Source organism: Colossoma macropomum, unplaced genomic scaffold (assembly GCF_904425465.1).
Source record: "Colossoma macropomum unplaced genomic scaffold, Colossoma_macropomum, whole genome shotgun sequence".
Lineage (NCBI taxonomy): Eukaryota > Metazoa > Chordata > Actinopteri > Characiformes > Serrasalmidae > Colossoma > Colossoma macropomum.
The window spans coordinates 23,951,430-23,974,546 of record NW_023494796.1 but is presented as its reverse complement, the minus strand read 5'-3'; the positions used below and the strand labels follow the sequence as shown (position 1 = coordinate 23,974,546).

Genomic DNA, 23,117 nt, shown 5'->3' with positions numbered 1-23,117 from the left:
CTTTACTCTATACTATTTACCTCTCTCTGTCTCTTTTTCTTTCTTTCTTTCTGTTTCTCTCCTTTACTCTATATTCTTTATCTCCCTCTGTCTCTTTTTCTTTCTTTCTTTTTTTCTTTCTTTCTTTCTCCTTTACTCTATACTATTTACCTCTCTCTGTCTCTTTCTTTCTTTCTTTGTGTTTCTCTCCTTTACTCTGTACTCTTTACCTCTTTCTTTTTCCCTTCTTTGCTTGTTTGTTTGTTTGTTTGTTTCTTTCTTCTTTCTTTCTTTCTTTGTGTTTCTCTCCTTTACTCTATACTCTTTACCTCTCTCTTTTTCCCTTCTTTCTTTCTTTCTTTCTGGGTCTCTCTTCATTACTCTATACTCTTTACCTCTCTCTCTCTTTTTCCCTTCTTTTTTTCTTTCTTTCTTTCTTTCTTTCTTTTTATGTCTATCTCTCCTTTACTCTGCACTTTTTAATGTACCTTTTACAGTCTTTTTGTTTGTTTTGTTGTTCTCGCACTTCATGAACTGTCTCTTCTCTTTGAGTGGGTATCTCAGTCAAGTTCTTCTCTTCAGGTTCTCTCTGTGTGTAGCTGACACTGCAGATGGACTGTGGTTCTGATGTAGAGGTCAGGTAGCTCCTGATGTTCTCCAGGCCAGAGCTCTCCATCCGTAACCCTGCAGAGTCTGGGAGCTCTGCACAGTGAAGAGCTTTACCTGCTCTGACACTCCTGACTCTGACTGAGCTGATGAGCTGGATGGTGAGCTGCTGCTGCTGGAGCAGCGGCTCTCAGGGACAGGGGTGTGAGAGCCTTGGCTGAAGGCCATGAGCGCTGTGTGTTTAATGCCACAGAGATTAGCGGCAGCTAATGTTTCTTCTACTCCACATCCTTCCTCTGTAAACGCTCAAGCCTCATAGAATGAGCTGCAGTGGTGCATTTAATCTTTCTCTTTTTAAAGCTGCTGTCTTTTGGATGGTTAGTCTTTTGGATGTGCACGCTGATGTTCAGAGACAGTAGTAAGGGCGGTTACTGTGGCGATCACTGTAATGTAGTGCCTTTAAATCCTGTTATATTAAGTAGCTTTGTTTTGCCTGCGTAAGCACTTATCGCTACGTATATGATACCTATAAGAATTGCTCTACTGCGTAACATGATAATGCTTACATTAGCATTACTGCAGCACCGTGTTTGTAATACCTACATAGGCATTACTATACTGTCATATTTGTTATGCTGACATAATTTATATATACTAAATATATACTATAATTACTGCATAAATACTGTACTTAGTGTTAATAACGAATGAAAAATAAAATATGAATTTTATTTTATCTCTGTTTATAATGCACATATCAGCACTGCTTTAACCTAATTCACCTTAAATTAACCAATTCACCTTAAATTTTGCAGCAGCAGCCTGAGGCGCCAGAAAATAACCACTACAACATTTAAGGTGGAACGGGAAAATTCAAACAAGATTTTGGCGAATAGGAAGCTAGATTCAGCCTCATCTGCCATGATTAGCAAACCAACTACGAGTAAGAATGCGAGTACTCAAGCATTGAAATCACTTAAAGTATCTGCAATAAATTAGCTAAGGTTAGCTGACCTTACCTAATGCTTACCTGTTAAGGATAAAATTAGTGAACTCTGCATCCATCTTAAAGTCCTTCTGGACTCTAACCTGTCTCCATCTTTAGAATGCATCACCAATATTTACATGCATTTTTCCATGTCATGGTCATGAGGCCATGGGCGGGATCACAGGCCAAAACGCAAACAGACTTTCCACTCCAGAACGGAAATGTCAAAGGAGGACATACTGGCTGTAGTACTGTTGTCGGAGACGCCAGTATTTCAACTTGTTTCCTTAATCTCTGATGACAATATGCTGGTCATTATATGATTTAATACAGTAAGTATATTACATATTGTCCCTTTAATAAAGTCACAGTCAAGTCAAAGTTTATTTATATATCACTTTTTACAACAGGTGTTGTCACAAAGCAGCTTTACAAAAAACAAAAATCTGGGTCCCAGCCCCCATGAGCAAGCCAATGACGACAGTGGCAAGGAAAAACTCCTTAAGTGCAAAAGGAAGAAACCAAGGAACCAAGACTCAAAAAGGGGAACCCATCCTCCTCTGGTGGACACCGGATAACAAACAGCATTATAAAAATTATAAGTATAAAATCAGTATAAAATATTAGAATACAAAACAGAGAAAAACAGATGGAGCAATGGTTAATTAGATAGTTTTGAGTTTATGCAGCAGCATCATCAGGAGGGTCAGTTCATGCAGTAATAAATAAAGCAAAGAGCAACAAAAACGACACACTTGCATTACGCCTTCAATTTATTGCAATTGAAGGTGTTATTAAACATGTCGTTAAGTGGAGTAAAATCCCCTTACCCATGATAAAATCACTGTAACGCATGGCCTCAAGAGGCTTAGTTGCTTTTTTTTTTTAAATGGTGAAAACATATAATACACATTTTTTCAATAATTAATATTTCAGTAATACAATATTTAAAGCATTATTAAAAATAATCAAGATAAACAATTATTCCAACAAGTTTAGAGTATGTCCTTGTTGCCAAGGAACCGCTGACTGTTGAAAGAGAACAAGAATATGTAGTCCCTTCGATTTCATAAGCTTTTTTCAAAAACCTTTGCTTTATAATTAGTTTCTGCTCACCAAATTACTACCGCAACAACAATGCTAACTTCCATTAGCACATCTATGTGATTTCCTTTCTTATAGAAGGAAATGATTAGAACCAACATATTACCAAGATATTAGTGATATTAATGTTGGACATCCTTTTCCTGTGCTAAGGTTGACTCCCTGTTTAGTGCACTAATAGGAATTAAAAATATAGCTCCTCCACCCAAACAGTGCATAAAATATCTTATGAATAGTAATTTGGGATTCAGCCATGTCCACACCTGAACAATTCAACACTAAAAGCCAGAATTTCAAAACTTATTGCATTACATAGGAAGGAGGGAGCCGTTTGAGATTCAGCCTGATTTACTGCTGCTTAAGGCAGAGCTAAAACACCTGAAGCATGTAAGACATTCAAGCGACATCCTTAAGTCTTTTAAATGACAGTTTACAGTGAAATATATAGTAAGTTCTTTAATTCAGAGCTGGTGTTATTAATGTTATTAGAGCTCTTTAGCTCATGTAGCCTGTTAACTAGCTGATCAGTTGTAGTTCTAGTGCATTAATACAGAATTGAGGTTCAAACGAGGCTCAGCCAATCAGATTTTAGGACCTGGAAAATCTGTTTTGTAAACTATGTGTTTATAAGGCCTATGTAAGTACTGCTTTAGCACTGCGTTTCTAATTCCTTCATAAGCATTACTTTAGCTCCATTTTTGAAATCCTTTAGCTGGCCATGAGCATTGTTTCAGCAGCATGTTCATAATGCCTGTTAGATCATTTCTTTAACAAGTTAAAGTTTGTAAAGCCTTCATTATGTGCTTGAATTTTGAATGTGGGTCATATCTTGAAGACCATACAGCAGAATTTCTCATGAATTATAAGTTGAATGTAGATGTAGTCATGCTGTTATCGACCTTGTGAGAACTATGCATTGTAAAACATGCAATAATTTTATGTAGTCTTGTTTTTTTTTTTTTTACATTTTAAAGTTGCCAGGAGAGAACCTTGACTCTTCAAAACCTCTCTGGTGAAGAGAAGAAACTTTTGTATTTTATCCGTCTTTGACCTAATCACAGTGAAAAAGATCTTTATGGAGCGCTTTTTGTCTTTTCTTGATTTTTAAAGCTTCCGTAGCTGTAGATTGCCCACAGGCCGTGAGCGGAGGTGTCGGCTTTCAATTTTTGAACAAAAAGAAGAAAAAAGCAGAAAAAGTGCAAGTCAAAACTGTCAAAAACAGAGTTACAGGGTTCAGTCGAGACTGCGGAAACTTTTTCGGCTCTCCTGAAACTGTAATTATCGGCGATGTGGCAATGAAACTCAGAAGCATTCATCAGAAGTACATGTGAACTGCTCCCAGCTCCAGAGCAGTGCAGTATTTAATTATCAACCTGCGCTAACTGCCCTCTCAAAAGATTATATTGTCTTTGCTATCAATAGATGACATCAGCTCAGTGGAGGAAATTAATAGGAATTAGATGATATTTCTGAAGTAATCTTTTTAGCAGTATGGATCGCAGTCTAATCCAGCACTGCGGAAAAAGAAAGTTGCAATTGCGAATGGTGCATTGGTTGAGATGCATCTCAGTTCCTCAGAGATTCTGTAAGCGGAGGGCTGGTCGGTTATTAGTTTTGGGCAAGCAGACATTATAAATCAAGATGACACAAATTGACCATATCTGCTTGGACTTAGCATTGGGAGGGAATATGTTCAGATAGTAATAAATATAAAGTAATTATTGTGTCTCCGAAGCCACCGCCCGACTTGACCAACTGCCAATAAGATGCCCGGGCCTATTTATCAAAATTTACAGCGCAACCTTTGCTTGGGTAAATATGAGGCATTTTAGCTTCACGTCAGCATCTGAGATGGGGTATAGAAACAGAAGGTCTGCTTCATTTTCTAGATAGTGGCCACGGGGTTATTTCATGAGGCAAAATTGATTAGTTTAAGAGTGAGCCAGATAACTGGAGGCAAACTCCTAAAGAAAAGAAAATCTAATTTACAGCTTTCAGCCTTACCTCAACTTTAGTCAGTCAGCCAAGACATGTAGAGTGTCTAGAGTTTGCTTCTTTAGTTTTGCACTGAAGCTACGAAGCTAATATATGCAATAGAAGCTTGCAATAGAAGCTTATGTAAACCAGGTAGCATTCAGCTAGTCCGCCTGCTTGAATCGTCATGTACTTGCTTGAAACTGTGCCGGTCGTGATAATTTAGACCTGCGATTTGCATGATCCTAACTGAGTGACTGTAGCTTCTATGACTTGTTAGCTATATTAGCCTTGTAGCTCTAGTGCTACCTAAAGTAGCAAACTTTGAACACTGAACCAGACATCTTGACTGGTCGACTGCTTTTGGGGTAATGGGTAATTTGTGGAAATTTATTGCTGAACTGTTTCTGTCAGAAGGTAAGCGTCTTTCCTTTGGACCGGCAACTTGTTTAGCTAAGTAAGTCACCCTGCTTTGCCAAATACCCCTTAGCTCGCTCTTTCATCATGCTTCTGTAGTATCTCCTTCATAATCTTCTTACAGGTGGTGTGGGCCACTATTTTCATTGCAACCCTTCATCTCCTCATTCTCCTCTCATGTATCCTCAGTCTTCCCATGCCTTCACAGGCCTTCTAGGGGGACAAATCCCTGAGCAAGCATCTATTTGACTTCTTCTCAAAATTGTTGTAAACTAGTGTTCACCAACCTGCTCCTGAAGGTCTACAAAGAGGGATTCCTGTAAATCCCTAATTGAACACTAGCTAGACTCAGAGTTTAAGGTTGGCAATAGGAGGGTTGGTGACCACTGCTGTAAACTGTTTTCACTGCATCCTTCCTCCTTCTTATCTTCCTCCCATGTGTCCACAGTCTTCCTGTGCCCTGGCCTGTTGAGAGGAGTGTACCAAAGTGAGCATCTCTTTGAATCAGACCACCAGTCGGGCGCCTGGTGCAAAGATCCCCTGCAAGCTTCGGAGAAGATCTACTACATGCCCTGGACACCTTATCGCACAGATACCCTCACCGAATATTCCAGCAAGGAGGATTTTGTGGCTGGCCGTCCCACCACCACTTATAAGCTTCCTCACCGGGTGGACGGCACAGGATTTGTGGTCTATGATGGGGCACTTTTCTTCAACAAGGAGCGCACCCGGAATATCGTCAAGTTTGATCTTCGGACTCGCATCAAGAGCGGAGAGGCCATCATCGCCAGCGCCAACTACCACGATACTTCACCCTACCGTTGGGGAGGGAAGTCCGACATTGACCTTGCAGTGGATGAAAATGGCCTTTGGGTGATTTACGCCACAGAATCCAATAATGGACGCATTGTGATCAGCCAACTCAACCCCTACACCCTCCGGGTTGAAGGTACCTGGGATACGGCCTATGACAAGCGCTCGGCCTCCAATGCCTTCATGATCTGTGGAATCCTCTATGTTGTCAAGAGTGTCTACGAGGATGATGACAGCGAGGCCACAGGCAACAAGATTGACTACATCTACAACACAGAGCTGGGCAAGGATGGATACCTGGACATCCCGTTTCCCAACTCCTATCAGTACATCGCAGCTGTGGACTATAATCCCAGGGACAACCTGCTCTACGTCTGGAATAATTACCATGTGGTCAAGTACTCGCTGGATTTTGGAGCACTGGACAGTCGACCAGGTGAGAAGCGTTGGTTTATTTATTTGTTTACACTGCCCAACAAGAGTTAGAGAGTACCTTGCCTTCTTTTTAAAGTCTTGCTCTTATTTTTTTTATTATTTAAGAAGAATACCTACAACGTACCTTTGTATGAAAAGAAAATTTTGCCTCAATAATGATTTGACAGTTTTCTGCTATTTCTAAAAGCACAGATTGTAAACTGTTTTGGCCCAGAGGTGGTATAAACAGCTAAAAAGTGTTGACTTCACAACAAGAGGATAAAATACTTTGGCTTTGGCTTAATTCCCAAGATAGCACTGTCACTATTACTGTTACATATATTTACTGGTGTGTTATATTCACTCTTAAAAATAAAGTTTTTTTGCGCGATGCCTTTGAAGAAACACTTTTGGTTCCCTAAAGAACCTTTCAGTGAGTGGTTCTTTTGAGAACCACTTTTGTAAATGAAATATATGAGTATGAAGAACCTTTTTTAAACTTTTTTAAAGAACCTCCCCATTATTTAAAGGTTCTAGGAAGACTCCAAAAAATGGTGTAGAGCTTTAAAATCTTTCAAAGGTTTTTTACGCTCACAAACTTCTTCCATCTCTATCTATCCCTCCATTCCTCTATTTCTCTCTCTCTTCTTCTATGGTTTTTTGTCCCTCTCATTCTCTCTCTAATTTCTGAATTATGTGAAGTTTCTCGGAAACCTTTAAAAAGTTCTTCTCACTCACAGATCTCTTTTTCAAGGATGGCTCTGTAGGGAACCAAAAGTGATTCTTGTATGGCGTTGTTGAAAGAACCTTTTGTGAGTGTGGTTTTCCTCAAAACAAACTTGATTAGTCTGTAATACATACTCATTTGTATTAAAAATATAAAAATTTAAAAAAGAAGTTTTGTCTTCAGACTTTGGAGGGACATTATATGTATTTAAGTGGTCTGACTCTTAACAGCCCGCCCAGGTGTGTTTATTTAGCAGTAAGTGTGTCTTCTGTAGGTTCAAAACCAAGGCAATTAGCGGTGTGTTGTATTTTCTCCTGTCTGTAACCAACACGGCGAAGCATTTTAACTACCTGGTGGAGTTGAGGCTTTGGATGTGAAAGAGCAAAAACAGTGCCGGTGGCCTGTAGTTCACTCCAGAAGAGCAGCGTTGAGTGAGTGGGCTGCAGGGGGAGGGAACACAATCGAGTAATTGGTGGTTTTTAGTGAAAGCTTTGCCTGCAGCTTCGCTAATGCTGAGCGTGTTTGTGTGGAGGGAGGGGGAGGAGGTGGGTACATTGTAGCACTGCTTCTTTCTGAATGGACTCTGTAATTGGGGGAGCAAAGAGCAAAGTTAGCGCTCAGGAAATTCTTCTTCAGCATGAAAAAAGTAACAAAAACTGGAATGTCGCCACTTTTTCGTGTGGGTTGGTGGTAATTAGGAAGGCAACGCTTTCTCCACGCACCACATTCGTTTTTTGCTCTTAAAGAATGGGGAAAAAAGGAAAAGAACTTTAATAAACATCTCTGGCAGCTGTGAAGGAAATATTGCCACTTGTGTGGAGTAATTGCGCTGGAGAAAACATGAAGTTCTAATTACTTGCTGTGCTACACCAGGGCACTGGGTAGGACTTTCTTCGCAGAGCTGCTGTAATTGCTGTTGCCGCCTTTTATTTATTTAGTTATTTATTTGATTATTTTTCATTTCCGTGAATAGCACGATATATTGCAGGAGGAAAGAATGAATGTTTTGATATTGACTGTTTTCCTTCAGTCAGTTGAACAGCTTTGTGTTTCCTTGACCTGGCAATGATCACGTCTCAGTACAGTTCAACACAATCTCTATCTTTCTTTCTTTCTCTGTCTCTTTTTTCCTGTCATCCATTCTCTCTCCTTCTCTCTCTTATGTCCTGTCTATTTAACTGTCATTCTGATTTCTCTCTGTCATTTACTCTCTTTGTCAATCACTCCCGCTCTCTTTTTTACCTCACTTTTTCTTTTCTTTTTTTACTCTCATTGTGTTTTTCACCCTTTGCATACACTTCATTCTGTTGCCCACTCTGTCGTTCTCTCTCTCTCCCTCTCTTATTCTCTCTCCATCCATCACTCTTTTTGTTCATCTTCCCCATTCCTCTTTCTTTTTCTCTCTCTCTCTCTGTCTCACTCTTTCCTTCTTTGTTTCTCTGTCCTTCCATCTCCCTCAGCCGCACTCTCTCGCTTGCTTTCTCTTATTTTTGGTCTCACTGCTGTTCACTCTTTCTTTCTTTTCTTTTTTTCTGTCTTTATTTCTCTCTTTCTCTGCCCACCACACTCTCTCTTTCTCCCTCTTTCTCTCTCTTTCTACATTCTTTCATCATGTAGATTAAACATGGTGATGATAAGTAGATCAGTAGTCTTTGTGTGGGGCAGTCGTGTCCATGTGGGGCAGTAGTGCCTGTGTGGGACAGTCGTGTCCACGCCGGGCAGTTGTGTAGTGTCCGTGTTGGGCGGTCGTGTCTGTATGGGGCAGTAGTGTCTGTGTGGAGCGCCAGTAAGGCCTTTGTAGGGCAGCAGAGTCCGTGTGGGCAGTAGTGCCTGTGTAGAGAAGTAGAGTCCGTGTGGACAGCAGTGCCCGTGTGGGCAGTGGTATCTGTGTGGGGCAGCAGAGTCTGCGCAGGGCATTTGTGTCCACATGGGGTAGTAGAGTCCGTGTGGGGCATTAGTGTCCGTGTGGGGCAGGAGTCTCTGTGTGGGGCCGCAGTGTCCCTGCCTTATTGTCTACTTCCTCTGGCTCAGACAGAGAGGCGGCTGTGTAAGTGCTGTTATTAAATGGAAGTGTTTAAATGGTGATATTACTCACATTAGCTGCACTGAGTACAAGAAGTGACCTCATCACGCTGTGCCAAATTTCCTCACCCTGAAAATGAAACCTCCAAACTCTAGTGCACTAAATCACATTCTCCCTTTAACCTCTTAAACTGCAGAATTATTATTCAGAAACTAAACTATAACATATTCAGTAGCTACTATGAATGTTTCAGTAACTTCTATAAACAATTGAGTAACTACTAGAAATGATTAAGTAGCTACTATAAATTATTCAGTAACTAAAAGACTACTAGAAATGATTCAGGAACTGCAAAATGATTCGGTAACAACTGTAAACAATTCAGTAACTCCTACACAAGATTCTGTAAGTACTATAAATTATTCAAACAATTCAGTAACTACTATAAATGATTCCGTAACTACCATAAAAGATTCTAACCATTCAGTAACTACTATAAAAGATTCAAATGATTCAGTAACTACTATAAATGATTCAGTAACTACCATAAAAGATTCAAACAATTCAGTAACTGCTATAAGTGATTCAGTCACCACTATAAAAGATTCAAACAATTCAGTAACTACTATAAATAATTCAGTCACTGCCATAAAAGATTTAAATAATTCAGTTACTTCTATACGTGATTCAGTCACCATCATGAAGGATTCAGTCACTACTAAGTCACTACTATGTTATTCAGTAACTACCATGAAAGATTCAAACAATTCAGTAACCACTATAAGTGATTCATTAACTACCATAAAAGATTCAAACAATCCAGTTACTTCTATACGTGATTCAGTCACCATCATGAAGGATTCAGTCACTACTAAGTCACTACTATAAATGAATCAGTTACTGTCATAAATTATTCAGTCAATACTGTAAACAATTCAGTAAATACTATAAATGATTAACTTACTTCCATAAATGGTTCAATTACTACTGTAAATAATTCAATAAGTACCATAAAAGATTCAGTTACTACTATAAATTATTTAATAACTGCTAGGTATGAGTCAGTAACAACTATAAATAATTTAGGAACTGCTATTAATAATTTAGTAACTACTATAAATTATTCAGTTACTACTATAAAGTATTCAGTTATTACTCTGAATTGTTTAACTACTAGAAATGAGATAAATGCAGGGAAAAGATGTAGTTACTTTATTAATCCCTAAGGTGAGGTTTGGGTAGGAGTGTGTGTGTGTGTGTGTGTGTGTGTGAGCAGGCTGATGTCACCTGTGCGCTGTACGTGTAGGTGAGACTGATCTGCTCCCTCACTGAAGCATGCAGAGAAGAGCAACCAAGCAATCAATACACACTCCCAGCACAGCTGCGTTCACACACCTGGAAGTGTTGCTTCTGTATCAAACTTCTGAGACTCATATCACTGTGATCAGCTCATGCTCATCACATCCAGACGAACATGTTTTCTCAAAGCAAACTGATTCCACATCAGCTTCACGTATAAAAGAGTAGAATGCAGGCCCTGATGTTCATATGCCCACTGGCATGTTTCTCTATAGCAGCTTTCTTGTTCTCTGGATTTAAACTAGGGGTGAGCATAGTTATTAAACTGTAACCTATGTACAGTGGCACCAAAAGTATTTGAGTATATAAAGTTTGGTTGTGTCAGGAAGCAAAGGATCAAACCAAGTGGTATTTATTTTAAACAGATCATTGAAATACTGTCATTTTTTTGGCAGAGTGTTCAAAGTGTTGGCTGGTGTGTTTCAGATCGTTATTATCTTTGCAGACTTCTGCAGGTTTGCTTCCACACTTATGAGTTCACGATCAGATCAATGGACACGAGCTGGCCAGCACCACTGTAAGAAAAACAGCCCCAGACTTTGACATTTGACATTCCACCTGTGTGCTTTACACCGGCCTTAGTGCTGTCTGGACCTTAAACCACTGTTGTACCTTTGAGGGCACATTTACATTGTTTGAACCTTGATGAACTAAAAATGTACTTCCACAGAACCTTTATTCCAAAAGAAAAGTCATAATTATTAATTCTTCATATTTATATGCTTTGTATTGAGAAATATGGAGGATTTGCTAGCAGAGAACATAAGAACATTGTTACTACAATTATGGCTTTTCAGCCCATGTTGATACATGTAAAACGAACCTGCTGCTTGGCTGTGCTGCTGCCCGCTTGTCTTGTGATGTCACACGATGCTCGTTCTTTAGTGCCATGTGGGATTTCTCACAGTTTTCTACTGTTTTCCATCATTCAAGCATTTATAGAGGTTATGGAGGTAAGGGTTTGTTGAGGTAGGATGAGCTGGAGGCCGTTCCGTCCTGTCACAGCGGTTGCATGGGCATGCTCTACAACAGTGTTGCTCAATCTATGGTTTACAAAGGCTAAGTGTGTATGGGTGTTGGGCAATGACCATAGCCTAAAGTAGGTGAGTGCAGGTTGGCATGGTGTCGGGTTGAAATGGGCAGGTGTGGGCATGAACGGCACCAAGTTTTGTAGGTGTGTGCAGGAAAGTACAACACTAGATTTTGCGAGCACAGGCAGGTGACGTGGTTGAAGCGAATGTGGCCATTAATAATGAAGCCCATGCAAGTCTCTGAGCTGCAGTTCATCTCCTTCACTTTTTAAGTTGCTTGAATTCTTTTTTTCCATTTTTTTTCTGAAATGTGCATTCAGCAATTGCTAGTACTCGAGTGTTTTGTTCTGTGCGTGTGTGTGTGTGTGTGTGTGTGTGTGTGTGTGTGTTCATGGCTGATTTGCGTAGCCACATGAGCATGAGCGCCATCATTTTTCATCCTCTTTGTTTTTCTGTCACAGTTTGAACAGGAACATCTACAGGGCTTCTTAGTGCTGCCTGGGCAGCCAGTGGAGAAAATCCGCTTTGTGCGCACACACACTCATACACACACACACACACACACACACACACACACACACACTCACACACACACTTTCTCTGCTCTCTTGTTCTTTATTCCTTTCTTTCCTTCTTCTCTCTCTCTCACTCGCTCACTCGCTTCTTTTGTCATCTACAGTCAGCTGGTCAAGGCCCATGCAGTGTTTTAGACTTCTGCACAGTTTTAATAGGCACTCTATCTTTAGGCTGGCCTTACATGGTAGAACTTTACATAATGTCCATGCAAAATGACAGTTACAATATTATTAGTCTCACAAGCCACACGTTTGCTTGGTCACCTACTTTGACAGGAAAGGGCCATTTGACTGTTGTGTAAAATAACCAATAGGGATGCATTGAAAACAAGGGCCAATACAGATATCCAATACATATCTGCACATGCCGATACACAAACATTTATGAAATGTCTAATGTGGAACTAAATCTACATGGATTCACCTGAAATATAACATTTACTTCTTTAGTGTTACAAATACAGCAAAATGATTAGCTTAGTTAGCTTAGTAGCCCAGCAACACCTAAACATTCTGCTCTTCCAGAGTACAATAAATTTGTTTTTAAATATCTATCTGATGCTGATATTTGCTCTAAGCAGATATCTTCCAATACTGATTGTTTGGGGGTGTCCAGCCACCCCAAGCTGAAAAAAGGTTCAACTCAAAGCAGTCAAGTAGCCTAAGGCATGAGCACTTTTTCTGTGCTGACCAGTGAGATCAAAGGTGACCACTTTCAGCAACAGCTGTAATGGATGGTTTATTTGTGGTCACAATTCTTAATATATAATAAACAAAAAACAGCTTTTTTAGTAGATAAACTTTCTACCTGTATCTTTCAATTAACCTCTTGCATGTCCAGGGCCCGTCGCCAGGCCCAGTGTGTGCGTTTTAGTCAAGTCAAGTCAAGTCAGCTTTGTTGTCAATACTATAATATGTACAGGACCTACAGAGTATTGAAATTTCTCCATGATGTAGCAATAACATTAAATAGACGGTAAACAGGAAATGTGTGAATTAAATAGACACTAAATAAACACTAAATACTAATCATAAAAAAACACTAATTGTAGAAAAATAGAATAATAAAAAAAATTATAAATATGAGAAGGTCCCTGAAATTTACAATAAAGTGACATGAGGCATATACAGATTAAGGTCTGTGGGTATAAATAGTGCAATTATAAACAGTAGTGCAATTATTACACACTTCTATAACCTAAGAAAAGCTCAGCCAGTTTGCATTGAGGTCCCTGTATTTACTGAATAATAAGCCTTAGTATGTAACATGTTTGGGATTTTAAGGGGTTAATGAGTCAGCTATGTGATAACAGCATGGTAAACAAGCAGAACAAATACTGAGACAAGCAGCTGTTCAAACCACTGTCGTGGTGGTGTTAACTGACTAGCTGTTTAGATTAGCTAACTTTTCCAGCTAATGAGCTTTGTAATAAGCAAAGTAAAATGAATCCAAGAGAGGAGTTTAGCTAGCTACATAAATCACACTAACAGCAGGCTAACAGGGCTGAACTCATGCTAGCTAAGGCTGATTATCAAACTAGTTAAACCAACTGGTTGCCATCAAGTAAATAAGCTTATTTTAATTGAGTATACGTTCTTTGCATCCTTCCATTTGCTCAACAGTTAACTGCAGGAGGAATTTAGTTTCATGTATGTTTCAAGCTAATTAAAGTTTCAAACAATGTGAAGCTTTCAGTTTTTGAGAGAGAGCCAGCCTCAGAAAAAAGTCAATTTCTATGCAGTAAAGAGTTTAGGAGGAGTCCTTGTGCCTTGTGTGCATGTGAGTGGACCTTAAACTGACCTCATGCTCCTGTTAAGTCTGACTCTGTTCCTTCTCTGTGACCTTTCTCACCAACCCCTGAGTCTGACCTTCTGACCCCGTCCAGTTAGCTCTGCACTCTCCAGTAGTTATGCCTCTCATCTCTTTCTCATCCCTCGTTAGCGTGAGCTAATGGCAAAGGTGTCGGTTGCTCAGGATCAGAAAGAAGAAAGATCAGTGGCACAAGTGCAGCCGGACGTTTTGTTGAGGGCTGATATCTCTGCGGAAAAAAGGCCATTAGAAACATTGGGATTAAAACCTGATGCTTTTGCTATCTAATGGGCATTGGCTTAGCGGTTACCCTTAGAGACCACTAGTTTCCTAAAGGGACACCTTTAGATCTCATTAGGAACCCATTAAATGAATCTGGAATCAGTTTTAGAACAGCTGTTAACCATTAAATCCCTTACACTGTGATACCTGTACATCAGGAAAACACTAAATACTGTTACTGACTGCCACCAGAAACCAGAAACTTTTAATGGTTCCTATGATTTTGTTTCAACAAGATGGAATTACAACCCCGTTTCCAAAAAAGTTGGGACGCTGTGCAGAATGTAAATAGAAATAGAATGAAATGATGTGCAAATCAAGTAAACCATATTTTTAAAGGAAAATAGTACAAAAAAAAACATCATAATGTCGAAACAGAAATTTTTTATTGCTTTTTGAAAAATGTATGCCCATTTTGAATTTAATGCCAACAACACGTTCCAAAAAAGTTGGGGCGGGGTCATGTTTACCATGTTTAACTCTTCTTTTAACAACACTCTGAAAGCGTTTGGGAACTGAGGAGACACTACTGTAGTTTTGAAAGTGAAATGTTTTCCCAGTCTTGTTTGATATACAATTTCAGCTGTTTATCAGTTCAGGGTCTCCTTTGTTGTATTTTTCATTTCATAATGCGGCAGATATTTTCAGTGGTGACAGGTCTGGACTGCAGGCAGGCCAGTTTAGTGCCCAGATGCAGAATGTGGTTTGGCATTGCCTTGCTGAAATAATCAAGGCCTTCCCTGAAAAAGACATTGTCTGGATGGCAGCATATGTTGCCAAAACATGTATATATCATTCAGCATTAATGGTGCCTTCACAGATGTGCACGTCACTCATGCCATGTGCACTAATGCACCCCATACCATCATGAATACTGGCTTTTGAACTGTGCACTGAAGCTGAGTGGTCTTTAACCCGGAGGACACAGTGTCCATGATTTCCAAAAAGAATTTCAAATGTTGATTTGTCAGACCACAGGACACTTTTCCACTTCCCCTCAGTCCATCTTAGATGAGCTCTGGCCCTGAGAAGGTGGCAGCATTTCTGGATCCTGTGGTTTCTTCTTTGCCTTTTAGAGTTTTAACTTTTTTGCATTTGCGAATGCAGTGTTGAACTGTTTTCACAGACAGTGGTTTTCAGAAGTATTTCTGAGCCCATGCAGTGATTTCCACTGCAGAATCATGTCTGTTTTTAATGCAGTGCCACCTGAGGGCCCAAAGATCATGGCTGGCAAATACTGTTTTTTGGCCTTGTCCCATGCATACAGAGATTTCTCCAGATTCTCTGAATCTTTTAATGTTATGATGTACCACAGTTCTTTGCTGTTTTACATTGAGAAATGTTATTCTTAAACTATTGCTCTATTTGCTCGTGCACTCTTTTACAGAGTGGTGAACCCCTCCTCATCTTTATTTCTGAAAGACTCAGCCTCTCTATATATATCTTATACCCAATCATGTTACTGACCTGCTGCTAATTAACCACCAGGTGTTTTTATTAGCATTACACAACGTCACCAGCCTTTTGTTGCCCCCGTCCCAACTTTTATAGAGCTATGGTTTATAGTGTTTTTCTGATATTATGTACACTATTGAAATAACACTAGGTCATTCCCTGTTGCCAAAAAAGCAAAACTATATCAAATCCATTGCAGTAAAAACAGTGGCTTCCCCTTTGTAGTAGGCCTAAAGGATGTCGCTGTCTTTACTCCGAGTAATTTGGTGTGAATTTGCACACTTTTAGCTAAATACATGGATAATATAACTTGGAGAAATGTTCTTGTTGTGCACTTTATAGACGGTGACTAAATACAAAAGACAAATTCCAGTTTGTTTAGTTGTTCTGCTGTCACAGAAACAAACTTTAGCTGCAAAGCAGTTGCTGTTTAGCAACCAGTGCTCAGCATAATGATATTGTGGGAAAAAAACATGCTGGTTTTTCTGACTATTGCATAAATTTAGTTTACAAACATTAATATTTTTGAATAATCTATAATATAAACTAGTTTTCTTTGGAAGACAACAACCAATTAGCAAGCTAGCTAACATTAGCCAAAATCGAGGGTAACAGAAACTGTTTATGTAGCTGGAATAATGAAGTTACTCCATTAGCCTGGTGCTGCAATCTCTTGATACAGTCCATAATTTGAATTATCTGTGAAAGACAGTGTCCAGTTAGCAAGCCTGCTAACGTAAGCCAAAATCTGGGTTGATCAGAACACAGCTAAAACATTAATACACTCATTTAGCTTGACTACTCACTACTCATGACAGTGTGTAGGGTGTTTATTAAAGGAAGCTAGCCAGGCAGCACAGTGTTAAGTAGTGGTAATACTAAAAACCTTTGTTTGGGTTACTGGCTTAGCTATTTAGCAGTAGCACCATGTCATTCCACCTGCCACTGGGCTTGCTTTGGATGGAATCTAGCCTCTATCATTAAACCCACACTTGTACTGAGAAGTATAATGAAGTGTAATTGGACAACATGTGAAATAATTATTGATAGTTAACACAGCTTAGCGTTGACTAGCCCAACTAATGTAGCATGGCTCACAATTAGCACTATGTAAGATAGACTGGGTGCTGTGGAGAGCGGCTCGAGCTGCGGAGTGTACTGAGAAAATTATGAATGTGGTCATAATTGTATGAAAATTAACCAGAGCGAAGTAATAAGATTATTAACCGTTAGCCACTAAAGTATTAAAATTAAGTTTTCACTCCAGAGCAGATGAAAGTGAATAGGCTTAAAACATCAGGCCTTGGGGAAAACTGAAATGTTGTAATGGATGTAGTAAGTAAGTAAATAAATAAATAAATAAAAACAGTTTTTAAAATAATTTTTTTGTGCCAGTTTCAGATATGTTCTGTTGACTGAATCCAGGTTTCTATTGTGTCTTTTCTGGCTCCATTTCTTCCTCTGAGACACATTACAGATATCGACTGTGGTTAAATGTCCACTGTTTTTAATCACTTTCCCTGTGTGACGGTCCAATCAGAAAAATGATCAAAAAGACCAACATTTAATTCCATCAGATTCAACATTTACTTCCATTAGATCCTCACCTTTAACTGGCAAAGCTCTAAATTAATCTCTGACTCGCTGACATTACAACAGCACCGAGTGATGTAACTGAAAACTGACTCTGATTTAAGATTATGAAGATTATTATGGTTGCTCTCTCTCTCTCACACACACACACACTTAGTCTCTCTCTCTCTCTCGCTCTCTCTCTCTCTCGCTCTCTCTCTCTCTGTGTCTCTCTGCTTGGGTTTGAGACCTTTTAATCTCTGCCATCTGCAGATCATGGCACTCACAGTGGTGTCTTTGGCATCACACACACACACAAACACTCTGTCTGGCGTTTCTGTGTGGTACACACTGCCATCTGTGTGTGTTTGTTGTTGTGTTTGTTGTTGTTTGTTGTTGTTTGTGTGTGGTTGTGTAGTGAAACTGTGACTCTCAGAAATCCTCCTGTGTGTGACCGCCGGCTCCGTCAGAGCTCACAGTGTTGTTTAAAGCAGTTCAGGATCTCAGACTCAGGATCGAGCACCTCAAAGTAATGACGTAATTACAGTTTACACACAATACCTCTTTCTCACTCACTCACTCACTCTCTCTCTCTCTCTCTCTCTCTCTCTCTCTCTCTCTCTCTCTCTCTCTCTCTGTCATTAATTATGTTTCTCTCACCCGTTCTATCGTCTTCCTCTCCCTTATTCTTTCTCTCTTTATCTTTCTCTCTTTCTCTGTGGCATTCATTTTATGGCAGTTACTTTTAGGGGTCTAGAGCTGCTTCTATACATTTTTTTTACTATATGTAATGATTCTACAGAAATGTCCACTTTTTTATCTGTCCATAGGAGTCACTGTTGTTACTGGTCATCACTGGTGTTACACATAAGAAAAGTGACACCTGTGACATTTTTAATGAAAAATGCATTTTACAAAATGGCTGCTACAGAGTATCAAACCACATGTTGTCAGTCATGGAATATTCACTAAAATATGTCATTTAATCCACTTGTATTCTGTTTTTTCACATATAAATAAGAATAAAGTAGGTCACACCAGTGACTTCAACTAAAAGCTTCATATGAAATCATGAGCTAAATTGTATCTGATAACTGAAAGACACAGTGGACTCACCATGTGCTTTTCTTCGTAGATCCTCAGAAAATAGGGAAAAGGAAGTCAAGTGATGTCATCAGGGTGACTTTTATTTCAAAATAAGAGATTTTTTTGTTATGCAGTAACACCTAGTGACATGACTCCTGGGGTCCACAACTTTTATTATATATTTTATAATATTTATTTGGCATTTGTTTTCTTTGTCATTTAATTTATATATTTCATAGTCATGTAAAGATTATTGCAGATAAAATTGCAGAAAAACACATTTTTTACCTCAAAATATGGCCTCACCCTTTACACATTGTGGAGACGAGCTCTTCTGTGGTGCTTGGAATTCTATATAATCTATTTATATAATTCTATATATCTCTATATCTGTAAACACTAGGGACACCAAAATGGACATTTCCATAGAATGACTCAATCACAGGCCCAAGACTGCATTTTTTTCTGATTGTTTCGAGATGTGACAAAAGTGTAAAGGATATTTTTTCTTTCCAAAAGACTTCCGATTTCAGTCCTCTACTTACAAACACAAATGTGGTATGGATTGAAAGTCTAGAATCTGCACACAATTTCTTCAATTATGCTTCAAGTGAGAAATAATTCATATGAAATTACAGCAAGCTTTTGTTATCAACAGTAATAACAGTGATTTTGATAATGACTTAATGGGTTAAATCGTTGTGTGAGCAGTGTATGAAAGCTGAAAGCTGTTTGGGGTGAATTGGGCTGTGTTGTGTAGTCGGATGGATATTCCAGACATTAACCAGATGATAACATGTATCCAGTTTCAGATCATGAACATACTCTTTACAGTCTGAACAGATTTTCCACCTTCCTTTCGCAGAGGAGTCAGGTGTAATGACATAGGAATCAATCAGATGCACTAATTATTCAATTAACTGAAAGTGATTATAGAAATAAAATGGACTGGCTTTGGAATTAAGGTCCACATTTGGTGGAGATGAGAGACCTGCTTTTATTGGATTTAAACGACTAAGGTGACATTGGTCAGTTAGAGGTGTGTTTGTATGTGTGCTTGTGTTTTCAAATCTATCTATCTACCTATCTACCTATCTACCTATCTATCTATCTATCTATCTATCTATCTATCTATCTATCTATCACGCTGTTGTTGGAAGAAAACCTTGTTTCTACAAAATGGGAACTTTACAGGAAAAGGAAAAAACCTACTTTACTTTTAATGTAAGTCAAATTTGAGTCATTTCTTTTGGTCCATTCTTCATTAAATTTATACACAATGTAAAGGGTAACAGGTATTTTCAAATTATGTCAAAAACTGAAAAACGACAAAAATGGACATACAAGGTTTTCTTCCGACAGCAGCGATATATTGAGCAAAATACTTTGAGAAAGCTGAATACTAACCACACTGTCCTAAATGTATTCAGTAATGTATTCTGTTACAGTATATAAAGTTATGTATTAATGTAATGTAGTAATGTCATTTTTTATTATATATATATATATATATATATATATATATATATATATATATATATATATTGTATACTGTATGTGTATGTATATATGTGTGTGTGTGTGTGTGTGTGTGTGTGTGTGTGTGTTTATGTGTGTGTATTCATTAATAAGGATCAAGGACAATGAACAAAATCAAAGGGGCCTCCAAAAAGATGCAGAGAAAACAGGATCCATAGCCACTGTGCAAGTCCTGGTAGACCACCAAAACAGTCCACATCAGATAAACAAATCTCTCAAAGCTTTCATCTCTGAGAGAGAGGAGAAAATCAAGCTCCACTCTTGATTCAGATCTGAAAACATCCACAGGTGTTTCTGTTCATCCTTCCACTGTAAGAAGACAACTTTCTGAATCTGAAAGGATGTGTCGCTGTCAAGAAGCTTATACTGAGAAAAGAAAATAGACAAAAACGAGGAAGATCTGAACTAGAACGCTGAACCTGGACATCTGAGATGTGGAGTAAGCTTTGATGGACTAATGAATCTATATTTGATTTGATATTGAGGCTTTATCTTCATGTTTGTAAATGAATAATCAATCATCAAAGATTGGTCTCCGACTTTTGTATGTGATTATGTAATAACATATAAGTAAATATCATGTAAAATGATTGTATAGCAAAAAGACGTAGCTGTCATGGTCATGAAAGTGAGGTAATGACAGCAACATGAGTGCTTGCTGATGTATGTATGACTGAGAGTGAGCGTATGCGTATGTGTGTCTCTGCGTACTTTACACCCTCTCCTTTGCCCTGGGCTGTCTAATGGAGGCAGCTTGAGCAATTAAGCCGTAAACAGCGGCCTGGCTCAGGTCATTACCGCTGTATCATGTCACATTAGATCACCGCATTAGCATCACCCTGCTCCTCTTGATTCACTGCCACTCTGAAGCTAGCCTCTAATGCTAATCACTAATGCTAGCCCCAAGGTGAGAGATTTAAGGCCTGCTGCTGAAGGAAATGGATAGAGATGGCAGTAGCTTTAGCGTTATTTTCCACTCTCACACAATCCCACCTACAGGGTGTGACAAGCCTCAGCTAAACAGGCTAAGCATTCTCTAGTCTTGCTAACATTTGTGTGAGGCATGTTGTGTTATGCAAATGTTAGAAACAGAAAGTCATGCTTGTTTTTGCAAACTGGTGCTTATTGCGCTGTCGTGATTCTCTCTAAATCACCCCAGACTCATTTTACACAGACAACTTAGCAGAACCCAAAAATGCTATTTTTGTAAAGGTTCAGCTAATATATATAGTTTTCACTTTACTTTTAATGACTACTAAGGCTTATGTTAGCAGTCATTAAAGGGAAAGTGAGATATAAGGCCTGCTGCTAAAGAAAATGGATAGAAATGGCAGTACCGTGCTAGAAAACTAGCATAGCATAGATGGTCACCAGCAAAACCAACGTATGTTGTGGTTGTGTTTTGGATGCTGGTATTCTAAACCAGCACCAGACCAGCATAAACCAGTTCAGACCAGTTTGGAAAGCATGCTGGACTGTGCTGCTGTCCTCAGCAGGGTAATTCCACTCTGACAAGCCTCAGCTAAGCAAGCTAAATATTTGCTAGTCAAATTTGCTAACCAAAAAATGTTTCTTTGAGGCATGTTATACAAATGTCAGAAACAAAAAAATCATTATTTTACTGCCAGACTGGTACTCTTTAGCTCTGCTGTGCGTCTATCAAAATCACCCCCATACTAATTTCAGACTAGCGTGGCTAACAGTGAAAAAATGTGAAGTGCTAGCCTGGCCTGACCAGCTTCAAAAACACTGTTTTGTTATACAAATGTCAGAAAAAGGAAATCATTTATCTTAAAAAGGCCCAAAACTAATTTCAAAAAGAACCAAAAAGTGCTAACATGGCTAAGAGTGATCAGTAGTGCAATGCTAACTAGGCTATAAGCAATGCCTGATAGCATGAAGTAGCCAGTTTCTCAAAGATATCATCTTTTGTATTTGGGATTCACATCAGCTTTCACGTTTGAAAGTTACCGAAAAATGTGTAACAGTGAATAAATGCACAGTGCTAACCACGTCTGACCAACTTACATTCAGTATTGGCCACATTAGCATTTAAGTAGCTAATTTCCCAAAAGCTTTGTCTCCTGTTTTTGGTGTAACCTTTAGAGTTCATGAGTAAAACATATGTAAAACGTTTTTACGTGTCCTCATGTATTGTGCCAATACTGTTGTGACTTCTCTTTTAGCAGAATAATCTTAACATTGTATTTCGTAACTTGCCCCTGCTGGCTCTTAGTCTAGGGGCAGATGTCAAACATAAGTACAGAAAGCCATGTACCCTTGTAGTAGAGTTCAGCCCCAGAAACACACTCTGGCCAGACAGTAATTGACCTAATTTAGCCCACATGTCGAGCGGCTCGGGTTAGCCCCACAGTTCATTGGATCAGCGATCTGTGCCGTGACTGCTGCATGTATCGGTCTATATAAACTGACAAGCTATCGTTTAAAGTGATGCTGTTCCCCAGAAGAAGGGCATTGCTACTGATGGGTGACTCAGGCTAGCTGACACACAACACTGAAACAAAATATTGCTTTGAGCTCACATGCAAGTCCAAATGTCAAATTAAAGACTGTTGTGACTGACCGAAAAATAAACTGTGTGGTGGAGTAATTAAAAGTTAACAACTTTAGACCGCTCCTTCCTGGGAATGACAAGTCGTTAAAAACGGCGGGGCCTACTTTTCACTGTAATGAGACTTTTTCTAGCGGTGAAGGAAAGGTGTCTTAATTTCCTCGCTGCTGGAAGAGGAGTCGAAGGGATGGTAATTAAGGCAGCCCGAACGCTTTAAAACGACTGGAATGGAGCTCTTGCTTGGGACGAAAAACCACCATCGCAGAACGATACGGCATAATTGGTGTTCCCCGTCAATCCTGATAATCGGAGGAGTTGTTTTTTTTTTAAATGTTAGCCAGCTATGAAAATTAAAAGCGCATGAGAGAGCGACAGGAAAAGAGGAGTAGGGAAAATGCTGTGATCTGGTCCCTGTGGCTCAGGGCTTCACTAAATCCTGCATTTGTTGTGAGCTCCTGTATGATGAGTTAATCAGTCACAGACAGCAGGTGTATGATGGAGTTTAGGACCCTGGGGAAAATTGCCATTATAACTCATCCAATTATCATTAGAATTAGACTTTTATGGAGATGGAGCGCCGTTGTAATGCTACGCATATATTTAGCAAAGATAAAACAGTCAGAATGTAGATGGAGCATTGGTCCACGCAATATCTTTACAATGGATGCAGCCTTAGTCTTGTATGAAAGGCAGCAGAATCAGGCCTGTAATCTATTCGTATTACTTAACATTACATGTTGAGTATTTGTAGTGGTCTGCCATATGTACAGTTCTATGCAAAAGTTTGGGCA

General features: G+C 39.1%; 1 protein-coding gene across 1 annotated transcript in view; it reads left to right on the top strand.

Annotated features, from left to right (window-relative positions):
* The window catches only part of LOC118816661 (adhesion G protein-coupled receptor L3-like), a 450,500-nt gene that overhangs the window by 283,996 nt on the left and 143,387 nt on the right, over window positions 1–23,117 (top strand). Inside the window, exon 7 of the mRNA XM_036583171.1 lies at window positions 5,517–6,317. Coding sequence (XP_036439064.1) covers window positions 5,517–6,317 — 801 coding nt within the window. The remainder of the gene's footprint in view (window positions 1–5,516; window positions 6,318–23,117) is intronic.